Source organism: Microchirus variegatus (assembly GCF_963457635.1).
Source record: "Microchirus variegatus genome assembly, chromosome: 16".
Classification (NCBI taxonomy): Eukaryota; Metazoa; Chordata; class Actinopteri; order Pleuronectiformes; family Soleidae; genus Microchirus; species Microchirus variegatus.
This window is the reverse complement of record NC_139817.1, coordinates 11,111,171-11,129,284: the sequence shown is the minus strand read 5'-3', so window position 1 is coordinate 11,129,284 and position 18,114 is coordinate 11,111,171. Positions and strand designations below refer to the sequence as shown.

Genomic DNA, 18,114 nt, shown 5'->3' with positions numbered 1-18,114 from the left:
TTGCATCGTGCTGTGTAACCTGGTATTTAAAGATGAATCGACTCATCACCACCACGCCAAGCATCCTGTTATAGTGCCATAGAGATATATTTCTGATGATGATGATGATGATGATGATGATGATAGGGGTGATGCCTTAGGGTTTTTCAAAAAAAAAAAGAAGAAGGAAACACATTTTACTGTAGGTTTAAAACTAAAAAAGACATTACAACCCTTTTTGAGGCACATTGTCACAAAGCACTTTGCAGAAAATGATTGTACATTTTACAGTTTTCATGAATGACTGTGACGATGCCAAATGAAAAATAATCAACTGTTTGCTCTTTGCTTCTTTACTACTTATTACTGCGTTTGTTCCCCTGTAACGGATATAAATGATCAAATACCGACGAGACAAAAGTCTTTCTTTGGTAATATTGCTTCTTCACAATTGTTAAAGGTTATATATACGAGACTTTAAATGTTAATGCGGGCAGCCGGGCAAACCTCCATCGCGGGGGTGACGGCGTCATGTTGGGCTTCTCTCTGGGTAACTACTGTACTCAGTTGTGCTTCTGGTTGTGTGTGTTTTTTTACGTGACATCCATTGGCAACAGACACATAATATGTATATATGTATAACCTTTAATGATCATTGTGTTTATTTAAAATTGTCATCCGTACAAGAGTCTTCTTATAATATTTTATCATTTTAATGTCGTCGTTTTGAGAAATGCAAGCAAATAAAGGACTCATGCCCAAATCCCGTCAAGTGGTTCATTGATAACGAGAAATAAATTAAAGCTCCCATAGAGTGGTCCTATCGCACACAAACCTGCTAGTTGCTGTAAATGAGCCGATAGAAATCTCTCGTCACTGAAGCTCTCCTCAGCCGCACTGTTTCAGACTGAAATCTCACCCCCAGAAGACGTGTTGTGATTGGCCAGCCAACGAGAGTCTTTCCAACTGTCTTGTGATTGGCCAGGTACCTGGAAGTGACGTAATTAGCACACCAGCTCTCAGAAGCGCAGCTCCCCCCTCTGGAACGGTGGATGCACTGCTACTCATTATCAAAACATTGTTTTAACAGTGTTTAAAAATAGCTTCGTCATGAATCCCCGCCGCAGTTTAAGCTTTTGACCCGGAGTCGGACCCAGAGTCAGAAGACACCTCCACAATGGACGTTCTTCTTCTTCTGTGGGTCAATGTACGCAACCAGATGTGCCCGGACTAATGCCCGGACCAGGAGGATCCGCTGTTCAGGAGAAATGCTGTTTACGTAACCAGAACAGGTTTTTTCAGACATCTCGCTGAGCCCGAGATTACAATACAACACAGCGTTCTCAGCAGTGGCTGAACTGTTTATTTCGAACCTCAAGGGCTTCATAAACGACTTAATGGCGCAGATACACACCAAAAAAACTGTTAATTGGTACATCCGTTCAAAATATCGATTTTGGTCATTTATCGTTATCCTTCCCCGTGCAATGCGATAATTGATATTTTAATTAAGCAAACCGTTCCACTTTCACTACTTCATGTCTGCTCATGGTGTCATCAAATATATCATTGTCTTGCAATATAGTGATGATCACAGAATCGTTGTATTGTAATATTATCGGTATCGTGGATCATGTATCGCGGATCGTATAGTGTGGTAACCATGTGATTCCCACACTACTTACACTTAATCTGGGTCTTATATTTAAAGCCAGTGATAGCTGCATTTTTCTGCTACATCACCCCTCTTTAAACAGTATAACCCTCAGAAAGAATTCACTGAATTAGACTAAGGTAGATGTAAAATATGTGTATATAAAAGCAGATCCATTGTTCCATCCATATAATGAACTGCAAGTGGTGTGTATTATATTGCACCACTGATTATGTTCTAAAAATAAATGTAATCAATTTTTTTCCCTCTTCCTCCGACAGACTCTTGTAATGATGCAGGAAATTGCAGTGGGCTTAATACCATATGTTACACACACACACACACTGTGCACACGACGCAACTTGCGTCATCAACGCGCAGGCTGCTGTGTGTGCAGCCCAGATTTAAGAAAGTGCAAAGAGTGCGTTGGGTGTGCGTAGACAGCGCATGCGCCTACTGAATTACCGAACCACTGGAGGAGTCGGTGGAGTGAGCAGAAAAACCATTTTCGACAACAGAAGAAGTAGTCGCCAAGGATAGGCATTCGAGCCTCAACCTACACTCTTAGAAATAAAAGTGCTAATAGAACCATATAAGGTTCCTCAGCTTATCCTCATAGGAGAACCCTTTTTGGCCTCAGGTAGAACCTTTTTTTTATAAAGGGTCCACCTAGGACCCTTTTGGAGGGTTCCACCAAGAACCCTTTTAAAACCTTGTCATGTTTAGGTTATTTATTGTTATTCTTCTTCTTTCTTTCCGGGAGAACAATATTTGTTATACAGTTGGAGAATGATGTCTTTGAAATGTCAAGTGCCGCATCTAAATGACAGTATCGGACTAATATTGGTATCGTTTGAGATATCGGTGTCAGTATCGGTCACAAAAAAGTGGTACGTTCCGTCCCTACTGTACACACACACACACACTCAAAGAGAGAGAGAGAGCTGCACGCACATGCTGCTAACCTCATGTGGGAGAGACGTCATGATGATGATGCTCTCTCTCTCTGTCTCTCTGTCTCTCTCTCTCCCTCCACACCTCGTGTTATTATCATTATCACATTATTTATCAGACAGATGCAGCAGCAGCAGCAGCAGCAGCAGTAGTTTCACGTCCTCTCGTGTCGCGTTGCCTCGCGCTCGCTTGTGTCACGCGACAGACATTTAAAACAATCTGAGAGTGAGACAGTGAAACAGGATCTGCTGCTGCTGCTGCAGTGTGTGCTGCAGAGACACAGAGTCCACACAGTCCTCTTCCTCCTCTTCTTCCTCTTCTTCTTCTTCCTCCTCCTGAAAACGGGGTCAGATGAACGAGCTCGTGAGGAGTTTACCGTCCCCGACTCTGCCGGGACTCCACCTGCCGACGTGTCTGCTGCTGGACACACACAAGGGCTGGCTCTTTAAATGGACCAACTACCTGAAGGGTTACCAGAGGCGCTGGTTCGTCCTCAGTAACGGCCTTCTCTCCTACTACAGGTAAACCTACACTCAGTACATATCAGTTTATATACATATGTATATAATAAGTGTTATCCACAGGACTGGAGTTTTACTTTCTTAAGTGTAGGACTGAAACACATTCTCAGGCTGTTTGGGTTCATTTATACTCGTTTTGGGGTTGATTTTAACATGTTATTGCTGTTGTTGTTTTTTAAAGCTCTTAATGGTTTCTCTTAATGGCTCTAAACTCCTCCTTCTTCTTCTTCTTCTTCACACCCCATCCTGAGCTCAGAGGTCTGATTTTAGATGTGCCAAAATCCAGACTAAAAAACCCTGGGGCATTTATTTAAACATGGAGTAACACATGGAAATGAAATCTGTCTCCACCACTGAACATTTTAAATCACTTTTTCTTCTCTTTGGCCTTAACGTCAGGATAAGAATAGTTAAATCAGACACTTTACTATCTTATATATGTCACTATTTAACTTGATAGTTTTTTGCCTTTAACTCTTAACTGAAGCACTTCGGTCAACCTTATTTGTTTTTAAAAATGTGCTCTCGAAATAAATTTGACTTGACTTCACTATAAAGTATCGTATACAAATCTATTAAAGGACAGAATTAGAATTTCTTCATTACATTAAAAACATTTGAATTAGACAATGTAGGCATTAGAAATATTGGAATTAAAATAAAATACAAAGGTTTCAAGGCTCTGAGGTATCAAGTTTGAAAAGGGAGCAACTATACCATAAAGAGAAGCAGCCCTCTGTTTAAATTGGATCCACTATTCCAAGATGGATTGTTAAGAGTTTGAGGCCGGCTCAGCAAATCCTGTATGCCAGTAGAAGCCATGATGCACCTGGTTATCATACCTAAAGATCCTCACCTCACTACTCTGATACTGAAAGTACATCACTGAGTACATTACTTAACTGAGATACTGACATTCTGAATTGAAGTCTCAGTTTCTGGATCCCCACTGCAAATTCCACTATAAGGAGATTTCTGTCAAGATGCGTCATCTGCAGAAAGGTCAGAGCCAGAGTGAGGGGAACAAAAAAAATGGCCGACTTCAGCCAGACAAACCATCGTTCGCACATGTTGGCACGGACTACTTTGGACCATTTTTGGCTAAAAGAGGACGCTCATTCGTGAAGAGATTCGGAGTTATAGTCACATGCTGGACCACAGGAATCAGGAGGTTTAGGTGCAGTAGAGGTCAGCTGCTCGGTCAGACAATGGGACCAATTTTGACTCCATGAATCAAAACAAAATACGAATAAAGACACAATTCGTCAAAAGGAAGTAGAGTGGATCATTAATCTTCCGGCAGGTTCACATTTTGGTGGTGTCTGGGAAAGGCAAATTGGGACAGTGAGAAAACTTCTAAAAGCTGCATGAAAGATCAGACTATTAATGATGAATCCCTGTAGACACAAATAAACGACCTGTATGACCTCGAAGCTTTGACCCCAAATCACCTCTTGTTATCAAAGATGGAGACAGGTGCAGTACCTCACTGACGTGAACATCTGCCTCTTCTACAGGAGTGTCAAAAACTCAAGTGAAAAAACAAAAAAGCTTGATCCTGGAGACAAAAGTGATGGGAAAAAAAGTTGTCGTTTTATAAAGTTGCTAAATATGTACACGCAAACGACATGAAACATAAACAAACAGACATTATTTCCCTTTCTGTCCTCTGGCCTGGTTCATTCTGTCTCTGTTTCCGTTATTGTTTATCTTTAATGTTTACAACGTCTTCTTCTCTATTTTCGGTGTAACGTTACAGCGCCACTTACAGCCCAGGCATAAGTACTACAGAGTTTTTGAGTCGGCATCGTTTCAGGAAATATCTCAGTCCGCACGGAACCTCCTGAAACGATGCCATCATTTTGAAAATTCCAACTTAATCCAGATTTCCTTGTTGCAGTGAATAGTGGGAGTAGTTAATTGTTGTCTAGAAGGTAGATAGAAAATATCTAGCAATGTTTTGACTGTTATATTACTGTTAAATCTATAAATCGGCCTTCACAACCTTGTATGTGTGGTTGATCCCAGAGAGGCTTGGATATATGTGGATGGAAATGTAACCTGGCTGTGCACAGTGCATACTGTATACGACTAAAGCCCATTGGAACCTGCCCATAGCTAACGGCTCTGGGTGGCTTAATCATTCAAATCCTTATCAAATCCTTATATTTGTGCCTGCTCGAGCCTGCAAATGATCACTTTTCCAAATGCTAACTGCTGTTAGCTCCCAGTAGCCTCTGTGGCTGATGTCATTTCCTGTCCCTTAAGTTCTGTTTTACTTTTTTCACAGGCATGTTCATTAGGACACCAGGGAACTAGGTTAACTTGGAGAAATAGGGTATAATATGACCCCTTTAAACTTTTACGTTTGCCACGAGTATTGTTGACTCAGAGAGTGCACTGGGTTTCCCCTGTAGGACTCAGGCGGAGATGGCACACACTTGCCGGGGCACGATCCCACTGGCCACAGCGCACATCGAGGTGGGGGACACCTGCCACTTGGTGTTGACCAACGGGGGGCGACACTACCACCTGAAGGCCACGTCAGAGGCGGAGTGTCAGCTCTGGGTCACGGCTCTGCAGCAGGCCAAGGCCAACGCCACACTCCTGATGCATCACTCAGGTGAGAGGGACAAATACAAGCACATTCATTTATTTATTTATTTATTTATTTATCATAAATAAGCTAATTATGAATGGCTTATTATGATAAGAGTTTTTTTCTTGTCCAAAGATCCCATGCATCTCCTCACACTAGCAGCCTTTATAGGACGGAACAGTTTGAAGTAATTGTTCCTTTCAGCGAATAATAATATCGCACAATATAAAAACTTCAAACTGAATTCAGGCTCCTGCAATGGGCTCCAGCTTATGGGAATGCTTTTATTTATTTATTTAAAACATAAACAATAGATAAATAAAAAATGTTTGCAGCCTTTGTGCGATCAAGAGCCACTAGAGGGCAGTGTTGCTTTAGAAGTGAATAATTGTTATCATGTCATGGAATTTTTTCCCTTCAAATGTCGTTCTTTTTAACATATTCACCTTTGCCAATGAATAATATACATAATATGATGTGATATAATATAATGCAATGTAATGTGATATTACGTAATAAAATACAATACAGAAATATAATATAATAGAACATAATATAATATAATATTATGATTGTTTGTAAACAATAATCTTGATAAAATTAGATGGTTTTAAAACTCTTTCTTCTGTTTTGCACAAATGCAGCCACTCCTATCTCCCTCCCTCCATGTCTTCCTCACTGTCTCCCTATCTCCCTCCCTGCTTCCCTCCCTGTCTCCCTCCATCTCCTCCATGACGACAGTGAATGTTGAATGAAATGACCTTCCTTTAGACGCCTCCCTCTATCCTGGTAGCAGGAGGAGTCAAAAAGAGAGAGAGAGAGGGAGAGGACGTGAGAATTTCATTAAAAATATTTTTTTCACTACACACTCTGGACAATAGGGAGACATGAGTGCAGCCGTTTCTGTGAGTGTCACCTTGTAAGTAACACGCTTATTATTATTGTTCTTCAGACTGAATGTAACAGAGGCAGAGTGTGTGTGTGCTTTTTATGTTTGCCTGCATGTATTATTATAATAATATGTGCATTGGTACTTGAGATACTTAAGTTTTGCATGCATGGGATTTGTCACAGGATATCATTTTTGAATGAAAAATAACCCTAACCCAGCATAGCAATAGTTTACACTTGAATTTGATTTAAATCCACATTTTGATGACATTAAATCCAGATACTAGAGGAAATCACCATTAAAGGGGGGTGTGTTAGCGTGTGCTGACGACGTCACGAATGAGTAAAGGATTTGCACCTGCGTGATGTAAATCAGTGTTAAGCATAAGGAGCCCATGACTAATGTGTGTGATGTGTGTTTACTGTTGTGTGACCAAAGACTCAGTGATTGCAGCGACAACACTAAACCAGGCTTTAAAGAGCCGAGCCCATTTAGAAGATTATTCTTTCCTATGGGTTTAGAAATTGCATTTGTGTGTGTGTGTGTGTGTGGTCCAGGTATTACTCATGTTGAGGGGACCTACATCTGTTTACACAGTCACATTATGGGGACTCGTCTTCCTTATGGGGACACACATCAAGTCCCTATAATGTTAATTACTACACTGGAAGGTGAAGACATCTTTTAAAGGTTAGGATGAGGTTAAGGTTAGAGTTAGTCTCCACAAAATGACTGTAAGTTAATCTAGTGTCCTCTGAAGTCATGGAAACCAGACTGTGTGTGTGTACTTGTATTTATAACTTTGTGAGGTCTAAAAAAACCCACACAAATCTATCTTTGTGAGGACATTTTGACCTTTTTCAACTCCAAAGTGCGTATTCAGGGTTTTAGAGTTAGAGTTAGAATTGGGTTTAGGTTAGGGTAAGATTAAAGGTTAATGTTAGGCACTTAGTTGTGATGGTCAAGGTTAGGGAAAGGGGCAAGGGAATGCATTATGTCTGTGGTGTGTGCTCACTTAGACATAAAAACAAGTATTTGTGTGTGTGTTAGCATGAACTAAATCTCCTTTAAATCTTTAATATTACAAATCTCTTTCAACCCTTCACACAGAATAACTTGTGTTTCTATTGATTTGCACGTACAGACTCAAATGTCTCTTTATTTAAACATTTGAATTCATTAACAGCAATGAAAAGCAGCGACACGGACCTCATGACGGTCGCTCTGCCGTTGCTCGATTAGCTCACATTCTCCACGTCCACAAGTCTCTTCTTCCCACGCTGTGTCCACGTTGACGCTCTCTCCACCACCTGTGGGTGTGTTGTCTGTGATTCAACCATGAGTCACCGGTTTGTCTCCTCAGAAGCTCATCGGCGGTGCCATGTGTGTGAAGTGCACACGTTATCATTATTATTATTACTAATATTACGCCCATTTAATATGCTTCATACAGATTCACAACCGGAGCATCTTAAGCACTAAGTTCAGCGACATCCTTGTTCTCTCTGTTGTATTTGGGTCATGAAACCATTTCAGACGAGAAAAAGGATTTATCGCCCGCTAATTTTTAAGCTTCTCCTCCTGAGACTTTGGAAATCCAGTTTGACCTAATTGTTTTTATTTCTCTCTCTCCCCCCCCCTCTTAATAAAGTGGAGGAGTTTGTGTCTCTCTTTGCAGACGTTGGCCTAGATTCAGTCAACACACTTTTTCGCAAAAAAAACAATCTCTTTGTTTGTTTGTTTTGACCCAGAAAAGTCACATTTTTTGTGACTCAGGCAGTTGTCTGATGTATTATTTTTGGTTGAGAAGTGACTTCAGTATGGAACCAGGCATGATCTCATTTGTATACTTATTGCAGGCCGTATTACAGCCTCCAGGCCACCACAGCTCTATTATTACAAACACCTATTAAACACTCGAGCACTATTTTAAGCGTCGGGGTCTAGTCAAGGTCTCAGAGCTGTGTGTAAAAGGGAAAAAGCTGCACTTTTCATTTGATGTCAAGGTGAAAAAAAAGCTATTGATAGTGCAGTGGGAGACAACTTTAACTTATAGTGTTTAATAGTGTAGTTAATTTTATTTGAAGTCCCCTGGTCTCCTCCGTCTGATGGCTCACACTCACGCCAATAAGGGGTAGAAGGAGAGAACGAGGGGAGGAAGAGGGTAGTGCGTCATCTCTTTTTTTTCCTCCCTCTTCTTCTAAAAATAGCCGAGCCTCCTGATTGCATAGGACTCCGTTTCCAAGGCAACAGTGTTCATTCACAGCTTTCTGATCGTATGGAGGGGCGATTCAGGGGTGCGAAGTCTTTTCTTCCTCCATCCGTTCACGCACTAACACTTTCACTGCAGTGAATCGTTTCACCATATTACGACAGCCACAGTTTCTCTTTTACATACTAATTCTGATGTGTTTGTGTGTGAAGATGACTCAGGAGATGAAGGCCCTGTACCTCAGGAGGACCGGGCCCTAACCCAAGGGGTGCTCAAGACTCTGGCCAGCAAGCTAGAAGACCTGAGCACCTGTAATGAGCTGATCGGCAAGCACGGCGCCGCTCTGCAGCGTTCCCTCAGTGAACTCGAGGAACTGCGTGGGTCCGCTGACAACACAGACAAAGTGAAGGCAGTTAACGAGCGAGCCACGCTGTTCCGCATCACCTCCAATGCTATGATCAATGTGAGTTTCACGCAGCGCAAGTCAAAGCTTGAAGTCAGTGTGGTAGACTGATCAAAAGCAAAAAAAAAAAAAAAAGAGTCCCCGAAGGCTCTGCCTTGCATATTTAAACGACCGCCGTGCGTTTTTTTACACTCGTCAGGCTTGTCGTGACTTTCTGGACGTCGCCGAATCTCACAGCCGGAGGTGGCAGAAGGCCCTGCAGCATGAGCGAGAACAGCGTCACCATCTGGAGGAGACCATCGAACAGTTAGCCAAACAGCACAACAGCTTAGAGAGGGCGTGGAGAGAGAACCCCGCCTCATACGCAGGTCAGAGTATTATCTGGTAAACAGATTGTGTGTGTGTGTGCAGCATTACTCAAACAACAAAACAAATCACAAAGACAGGTTTAAATGCAATTTTTGGGGATGCCAGTTATGGTCCAAGGCATTTATATAGCACATTTCAACAACAAGGCATTTTTACAATGAAAAGAAATACAGCAGCAGCATTCAAGATATAATAAAAGGCATAAGAAAACACAATAAAAACACTTGATAAAAACTGAAGGAGGCTCTGGGAACACAGATCAAACCTGACCCAGATGACCTTTAATGGTCTGAGATGGTTCATAGGTCAGAAATGTATTTTGGGCCTAAACCATTCTGTGTTATATAGACTTACAGCAACATTTGAAAGAAATTCTTCAACAACAATTACATTTTGGTGGTCATCCAGACACAAATCTGGCTTCTAAATAAACGCAAATGCTATTTACTGAGGAACCTTTGCATGAGTGCCTTTTTCAGTTTTACAGTGTTTTCAACTATTCAGCAGCTATTTTAAACCACATTTACTGAAGCGGAAATACACATTCTTCACAGGAATAGGAAGCTTTTTACATAGCTATAAATAACCCTAAAATGTCTTCTAACCACTGTGAAATAAAGTGTTATTTGGTCATCCCTCCCTTAAAGCTTTACTACATCATATATCATTCATACAATATACTGACTGTATGAAAAATGAAGAAATACACTACTGTTCCAAAGGTTTGGGGTCACCTATACAATTTATTTGTGTTTTCCATTAAAAGTCACACTTTTATTCATCAAAAGAGTTGCAAAATGAGTGGGAAATATAGTCAAGACATTGACAAGATTAGAAATAATGATTTTTATTCCAAATAATCATTTTGCCCTTTCGTCAGAGAACCAGCAAAACTGTTTTCAGCTGTGCTAATAGTCGTTTACCACATTAACAATGTATAGAGTGTATTTCTGATTCATTTAATGTTATATTCATTGAAAAAACAGTGGTTTTCCTTAAAAAATAAGGACATTTCTAAGTGACCCCAAACTTTTGAACGGTAGTGTAAAAAAAAAATCAATTCAAACATGTATCTTAAACACAGTACATTGATAATGAGAGACGCTCAGGTAACCCGTGCACTTACACCTGTGTCTTGCTGTAGGTGTGGATTGTTCTCGGGAAGGGGACGCGAGTGACGAGAATGATGACGCAGAGTTCTTCGATGCCATGGAGGAATCCCCTGCATTCATAACCGTGACTGCGCGTGGTGAAATACAGCACAAGTGAGAAGAAGAAGATGATGATGATGATGATGATGATGCATCACATATCACATATTATGGGTTCAGTTTTTTTAAAGTCTGCTGTTTTCTCTCAGGCGCTCGGGGAGTAATCAGAGTATGATGAGCGGAGGAGTGCCCACTGACTGGACTCACAATGAGAATGTAGGTCTCTGGTTTACTTATATTTCATAAGGTGAACTTAAAACTGTGGTGTGTAACTTTTAAATATGATAAAATGCAGTTTTTGTTACTTTAAAACCATTAATAAATTGGACTGAATTGGAGAAACGAGGGTTGACTTTTTGAGACGAGATTGTCTGACATTGTTTCTGTGAACTTAACAACTGCACTTTGTTATTGTCAGACTATTTGGAATTCTTAATTGATGGCCTTTTTTGTAATCCATCTTTTAAACTTGTATTTATTACGACGTGTGTTGCTGACCTCTTGATCTCGAGCTCAATGGTCACTTTATCTAGTTAAATATAGGTTAAACAAAAATTTAAAGTAATAATAACTGGCAAATTGAACTTTAAAAAATATATTTAAAAAAAGTAGATATAAGAACTGGTATTTTTAAAGCTCTGTGTTGTATTTTTTCAGGACACCTCAGGCACAAACCACATACAGCTACGAAGAACGAGGCGCAGCCGTATTCCTGACAAACCAAATTACTCCCTCAACCTCTGGAGCATCATGAAGAACTGTATTGGCAAAGACCTGTCCAAGATCCCCATGCCTGTAAATCCCAAACTTATTCATTCATTGGAGTAATTACACTACCGTTCAAAAGTTTGGGGTCACCTATTCAATTGTTTTCCATTAAAAGTCACACTTTTATTCATCAAAAGAGTTGGAAAAATTAATAGAAAATATAGTCAAGACATTGACAAGATTAGAAATAATGATTTTTATTCAAAATAATAATTTTGCCCTTTGGTCAAAGAACCAGCAAAACTGTTTTCAGCTGTGCTAACATGATTGCAAAAGGGTTTTTAAGGGTTTTCTAATCATCCAATAGCCTTCTAACACGATTAGCAAACACAATGTACCATTAGAACACTGGAAATGGGCCTCTATACACCTATGTACATATTCCATTAAAAACCAGACATTTGCAGCTAGAATAGTAATTTTCCACATTAACAATGTATAGAGTGTATTTCTGATTCATTTAATGTTATATTCATTGAAAAAAAGTGATTTTCCTTAAAAAATAAGGACATTTCTAAGTGACCCCAAACTTTTGAAGGCAGTGTAAATCAGTATGCATTCTACATTATCTGGACTATTTACTACTATTACTTTACTATCTAGTTTTGTGTCGTGTCTGTGTCTGACTGTAGGTGAACTTCAACGAGCCTCTGTCAATGCTGCAGCGTCTGTCTGAGGATCTGGAATACAGCGAGCTCCTGGACCGAGCCGCTCGCTGCGACTCGCCCCTGGAGCAGATGTGTCTGGTGGCCGCCTTCTCCGTGTCCTCGTACTCCACCACGGTGCGTCGCACAGCCAAGCCCTTCAACCCTCTGCTGGGGGAGACGTACGAGCTGGACCGGCTGGGGGAGTACGGCTATCGCTCCATCTCCGAGCAGGTGCGGTGACGCCGACGACTCCCGCAACATCGCGTTTACAACACGAAGTGATGCGACATATGAATGCAAGCAGCATGTCTCTATGGTGTCATTCACTCACAGGTCAGTCATCACCCACCAGCTGCTGCCCACCACGTGACGTCACGGAGGGGATGGACTCTGTGGCAGCACATCACTATCGACAGCAAGTTTAGAGGGAAATATATCTCTGTCATGCCATTAGGTAAGAACTTCACACACTGAGTTTTAATTTGCCCTGATGTCGCAATTCAACTTTTACTGGAGGACTGGGGAGGACAGGAAATAATGGGTAACACTTTATAACAAGTACACACTATTAGCATTAGCTAATCATTAATAAATATTGATTTCATCATTTATAACGCATGAATACTCATTAGTATGTAGTTTATAAACACAGTTATAAATGTTTTACTCATCACTCAACACTTCAGCACATGAGTAAAACATTGAGAACTGTTTATAAACTACATACTAATGAGTATTCATGTGTTATATATGATCAATTCAATATTCATTAATGCTTAAAGGTGCCACATGTAAGAATGTGGCCAAAAACGGTTACTTCATTCAAATTCAAAATACCGAGGTCTTTTAGGGTTCGATTTCTAACGTAACTGCCAAGAGTCCATGAGCTGAGACTCCACTGACTGCAATGATTGGTAGAAGGCGGTAGGTGGCGCCACATGCCAAAACATGATTTCAAAACGTAAACATGATTTTCAGTCTGCAAAACATTTTTTTTTAAATGCAAATATTTTGTATGTACTGTTGTTGTTGGTGAATTCAGTTTTTTATATGAACATTATTCTTGAGTCTCTGTGACATATTAGGAGGATTTTATGGCCAGTTGCTTTAGATTTATTACACAATGCACCTTTTACTAATGCTAATAGTGTGTACTTATTATAAAGTGTTACCAAATAAGGTAGTTTACTATTAAATAACACAATTTTTATATTCTTTGAAAGACAGAGCGTGCACAGGATACACTCACCAACCACTTTATTAGGTACACATGTTGAACAGTTTTGTTAAAGCAAACAAATCTATACATTTAGTCATGTAGACGTGATCAAACTGAGAATTAGAATGCGGGAGAAAGGTGATTTGAACATGATATGGTTGTTAGTGACAAACAGTGCTGATTCACTAGGATTTTTAGATTCAGATTCAGATTCAGAAAATGTATTCATTGGTCCCTGAAGGGCAATTCATCTGTAGCTTCCCACACACAATCGTATGTTCTCACAAGCTCTCACATTCATACAGGGAAATAAATTTTTACAACCAAGGTATGCAGAAGAGCAGCTCTGAACACACAACACGTCAAAGCCTGCAGCAGATAAGCTACAGTGGTAGAAGAGCTGCCATGTGAGCTGCCATGTCTACCTAATACAGATCCTGACATGTTGTTTTCTCCTCGAGTCATGTGGTATTACACACACACACACACACACACACACACACACACACACACACACACACACAATGTCCGATTGGTCTAATCAACAATAATGCTTTGTCATCACCGTAGCAGTCACTAGGCAAACACCTAATTACTGTATTTGCTTTTTGTTCCACGTCTCTTCTCCCTCTGTCTCACCTTGAGATTTCTTTCTCACGCCTGAAATAACCTCTACTACTCTGTGCAATGAAATGCGTCATTAAATACATACAAGTAATAATTACGTAAACATAAAGTGCACACCACCGACAGTGATTGTGTGTGTCTTTTCTCTTTGCTGCAGGAAACATTCACCTGCAGTTCCACTCGAATGGAAACCATTATGTGTGGAGCAAAGTGACGTCAACGGTGCACAACATTATCGTGGGAAAACTTTGGATTGATCAGGTGTGTTTCTCTACAGGGATTCCCGACGAAAACAAACACAAAAAAAAACTGTTTGTGACTGCGTGTGAGAGGCTGTGGTTATTTCAGGGCAGTCACAATAAAGACGTATAACGGGAATCTCCTAAAAACGTTGGGTAATTTGCTTTTGTGTGTGTTTAAAAACTCAAGTAACCATCTGTGTTCATCTGTCCCTGTTTCTGCCGTCTTCCTGTCTGTTGCTGCCGGCAGTCTGGGGACATTGAAATTGTAAACAACACAACCAAGGACACCTGCCGTCTCAAATTCTCCCCCTACAGCTACTTCTCCAGAGAAGTGCCACGGAAAGTAAGTCACTTTCAATCTTTTCACCCTGTGGCAGACGGCTGTTGTCTTCTGTTGGATGTATTTGTTCACATTTATCACAGCTTTATACTTCACCAGAAGGCAAAAGTCTCCAGCTGCAGATTCCGTGCCAAATATACACTACGGTTCAAAAGTTTGGAGTCACCTATACAATATATTTTGTTGTGTTTTCCATCAAAACTCAAAGAACCAGCAGAACCAGTTTTCAGTTGTGCTAACATCATTGCACAAGGGTTTTCAAGGGTTTTCTAATCATCCAATAGTCTTCTAACACGATCAGCAAACACAATGTACCATTAGAACACTGGAAATGGGCCTCTATACACCTAAATCCAGACGTTTGCAGCTAGAATAGTCGTTTACCATATTAACAATGTATAGAGTGTATTTTTGATTCATTTAATGTAATATTCATTGAAAAAAAGGACATTTCTAAGTGACCCCAAACTTTTGAACAGTAGCGTCGGTGTGTGTTATAGCTACTGATCCAGGTATGACCTAAGCCCTTGTAGAAGAACACTTTTGGAACCCTTATTTCTAAGAGTGCAGATATTGCCAAGAACTTGCCTAAAGTGTTAAAACACTTATATACTAATATATCTATAACCTCATATACTTCTATCATAAGTGTCTTATGCTTGAAAAAGTGCTGTCAAACCATCAGCGTCAACGTTAAAAAAAAACAGCTTGAAAGCACACATTGATCCGCTAATGAGGAACAGGAGCCTAAAAATAAACACTGACCCTGAAGCTCTGTGTGCTGCTGTAACTCTGATTTCTGTCATTGTCTCGTCTTCTCCGGTGTCTCCAGGTGACAGGAGTGGTAGAGGACAGAGAGGGCACAGGCCGCTACATCCTCTCAGGAACATGGGACGACAAGATGGAGAGCTCCAGAATAGTGGACAGCAGCCAGGGATGCGGAGGCTCTGAAGGCAAACAAAAGACAGTTTATCAAACTCTTCAGTCTAAACTGCTGTGGAAGAAATACCCTCTCCCGTATGTTATCGTCGTTAAAGTTTATCTCAACCCACCCCCGTGATCTGTCCTGAACATATTATCTCCTCCATCTTCCACTCCTCCAGAGATAACGCAGAGAACATGCACTTCTTCTCCTCGCTGGCGTTGACCTTGAATGAGCCAGAGGAGGGCGTCGCGCCCACCGACAGCCGCCTTCGTCCGGACCAGCGGCTAATGGAGGCTGGCTTGTGGGATGAAGCAAATGCCCAGAAGCAGCGGCTGGAGGAGCAGCAGAGGCTGGACAGGAAAAGGCGGGAGGCGCAATCGCATCAGGCACTCGAGGAAGGTGAGAACAAGTGTACTGCCAAAATCGTAGTCTGTATATTACAAAACACATGAAACATAGGACTGTGTATCAGCAAGAAAAGATAAATTGGGTTTATATTGCAATTATTTTTCCAGAAATTGTTCATTAAGACATGACAGAGGTGTAAATACAACACAAAACCACTGACTATATATGGATGGATACAGCACATCAAAGAATCAATACAGTATAACACTATGAATTATTGAAAACAGCATATTCTCACCATGTTCAGAACTATATTATCAGCACGATATCAGTATCATCCGATATTGGCTTTAAAATGAATTGTTGGATATAGGCAAAGATCCACCGATATGACTAATGACTACAATAGTGGGCTGAATAAGCTGCTACCGCCTTGACTTTTATGCTTGTGTCCCCTCCAGCTATTTTGATAAATATGTTTGAAAAATAGTATGTTATTTTCACGACAGAAGAGACTAAATGACGTCTGGGCAAAAGGCAAGAGATATACAGTATATTGGTATCGGTTATCAGCCCAAGCACTCCCAATATATCAGCGTATATCGTGCATCCTCATTCAGAACATATTCAGATTGCACTTACAAGTGTTTTGGTCTTCCACACCAAGACGGAGGTATTTCGACAGTATGAAGAAACCGGTGCTGTTTTAGTCTGAGACACGTGTCATTGTGTCTCATTAGGTCAAGACATTGAGGGCTACCAGCCACTGTGGTTTGAGAAGAGGACCGATGAAACAACGGGAGAACATACTTACACGTACAGGGGAGGCTACTGGGAGGCTAAAGAAAGACAGGACTGGTCCCAGTGTCCTGACATCTTTTGAGACAAAGAAATGACCACCTACGCCACGGCATCTGACTGGTTCCTGCTGGTATAAGGGTGTGTGTGTGTGTGCGTGTGTTTGAGTGTGAAAATAGCCCTCACTCCCAGAATCGGAAGCACAAAAGAAAAAAAAAACAATTTCCAGCCACGAATTCCCTTTCTCTCTGTCGTGTTGTAGCTCGTCTTTTCAGAATTTATGGCTTCACTTCACTTTCGCTTAAGCAGAGAACTCGTTTATCAGTGAAAATGGAGTTGCTGTGTGCGTGTGTGTATGGGAAAAACAACAACAACCTTTTCTTTTTTGCGTCGGACATAAAATCAGCAGGAAGCAGCGCTGCAAATATTTTGTTACATGCAGTGTGGATATCCTGCTCTCCTCAAAGCTGGAGCACATTCTTCATGCTGGACTCAGGCAGAGACGACTGGCTTTGAAATGACCAGAGCAGGATCAAACATTCCTCCAAGACAAAAGGCCTTTTCACAGCACAACTAAATTCATGGACTCTTGGCAGATTTTGCTATTCTGTTTCCTAAAAAAAAAATTGCACAAACTGTATTTTCAAGGACAGAGCAGCTCTTTAGCTGTGAAAACCAAAGTAGATGTCTTTCTCTTTGGACGGACAACTGACTGAAAACACCTGCAGCGGCTGCACATTATCTTACAAGTAGGTTTCTGTTGCGTTTAAGGGTTGTTCATTCAAGTTGCACTTTGGTGAATGTAGGACCCAGACATTTTTTGGAGCGTGATGCATATTAGTGACTAAATGTCAGGATAGAACTGACGCTGGCACAGCTATTTCACCCACTCTTCTCCCTCTCACTCTCTCGTCTCCACATTTTATGGTAGTGCAACTGTAAACCTTGCCATTTTAGAAAAACCTGGTAACTAAAAACCTCAAAAACCTACTAAGGGTGGAAGGAGCAGCACTTGATGGTAGTTTGTGTTCTTAATTGTGTAATAAAAGTGCATTTCCAAAGAAGTAAGTCCCAGTAACTACTCTGAGATGTAAAGCAGTTTATAGGGACACTTACGTGTATAATTCAGGGTCAGTTTTATTTAACTTTCCTAAGAATATCAGGGTTCATCATCTTGGTAAATGACAACAAACTTGTTTCCCCTATTTAAAACAGTTACAGTTGTGTAGCTCTATCTAAAATTGTGTTTTAGGCTGAGTCATAGTTGTGTGAATCTGATTTTTAAAAATTAGTCCAGAGCCAGAAAACATTAGGTTTTAATAATTGTGTGCAAATAGCCCCTGTACATTTGTAGTAAATATAGATGAACAATAATTAGCATTTTTATAAATATAGTTTTTAGCTTC

General features: G+C 40.7%; 1 protein-coding gene across 1 annotated transcript; it reads left to right on the top strand.

Moving 5' to 3' along the window:
- Positions 1-2,938: 2,938 nt before the first annotated feature.
- osbp2a (oxysterol binding protein 2a) lies at positions 2,939-16,793 on the top strand (the record flags this gene model as incomplete). The annotated part of the gene is made up of 14 exons (XM_083902559.1): positions 2,939-3,108; positions 5,526-5,731; positions 9,024-9,274; positions 9,414-9,582; positions 10,728-10,848; positions 10,944-11,010; positions 11,452-11,589; positions 12,195-12,440; positions 12,543-12,663; positions 14,213-14,316; positions 14,545-14,640; positions 15,470-15,654; positions 15,741-15,961; positions 16,651-16,793. 14 exons carry the CDS (start codon positions 2,939-2,941, stop codon positions 16,791-16,793), a joined length of 2,238 nt encoding a protein of 745 aa, XP_083758685.1.
- Positions 16,794-18,114: the final 1,321 nt, after the last annotated feature.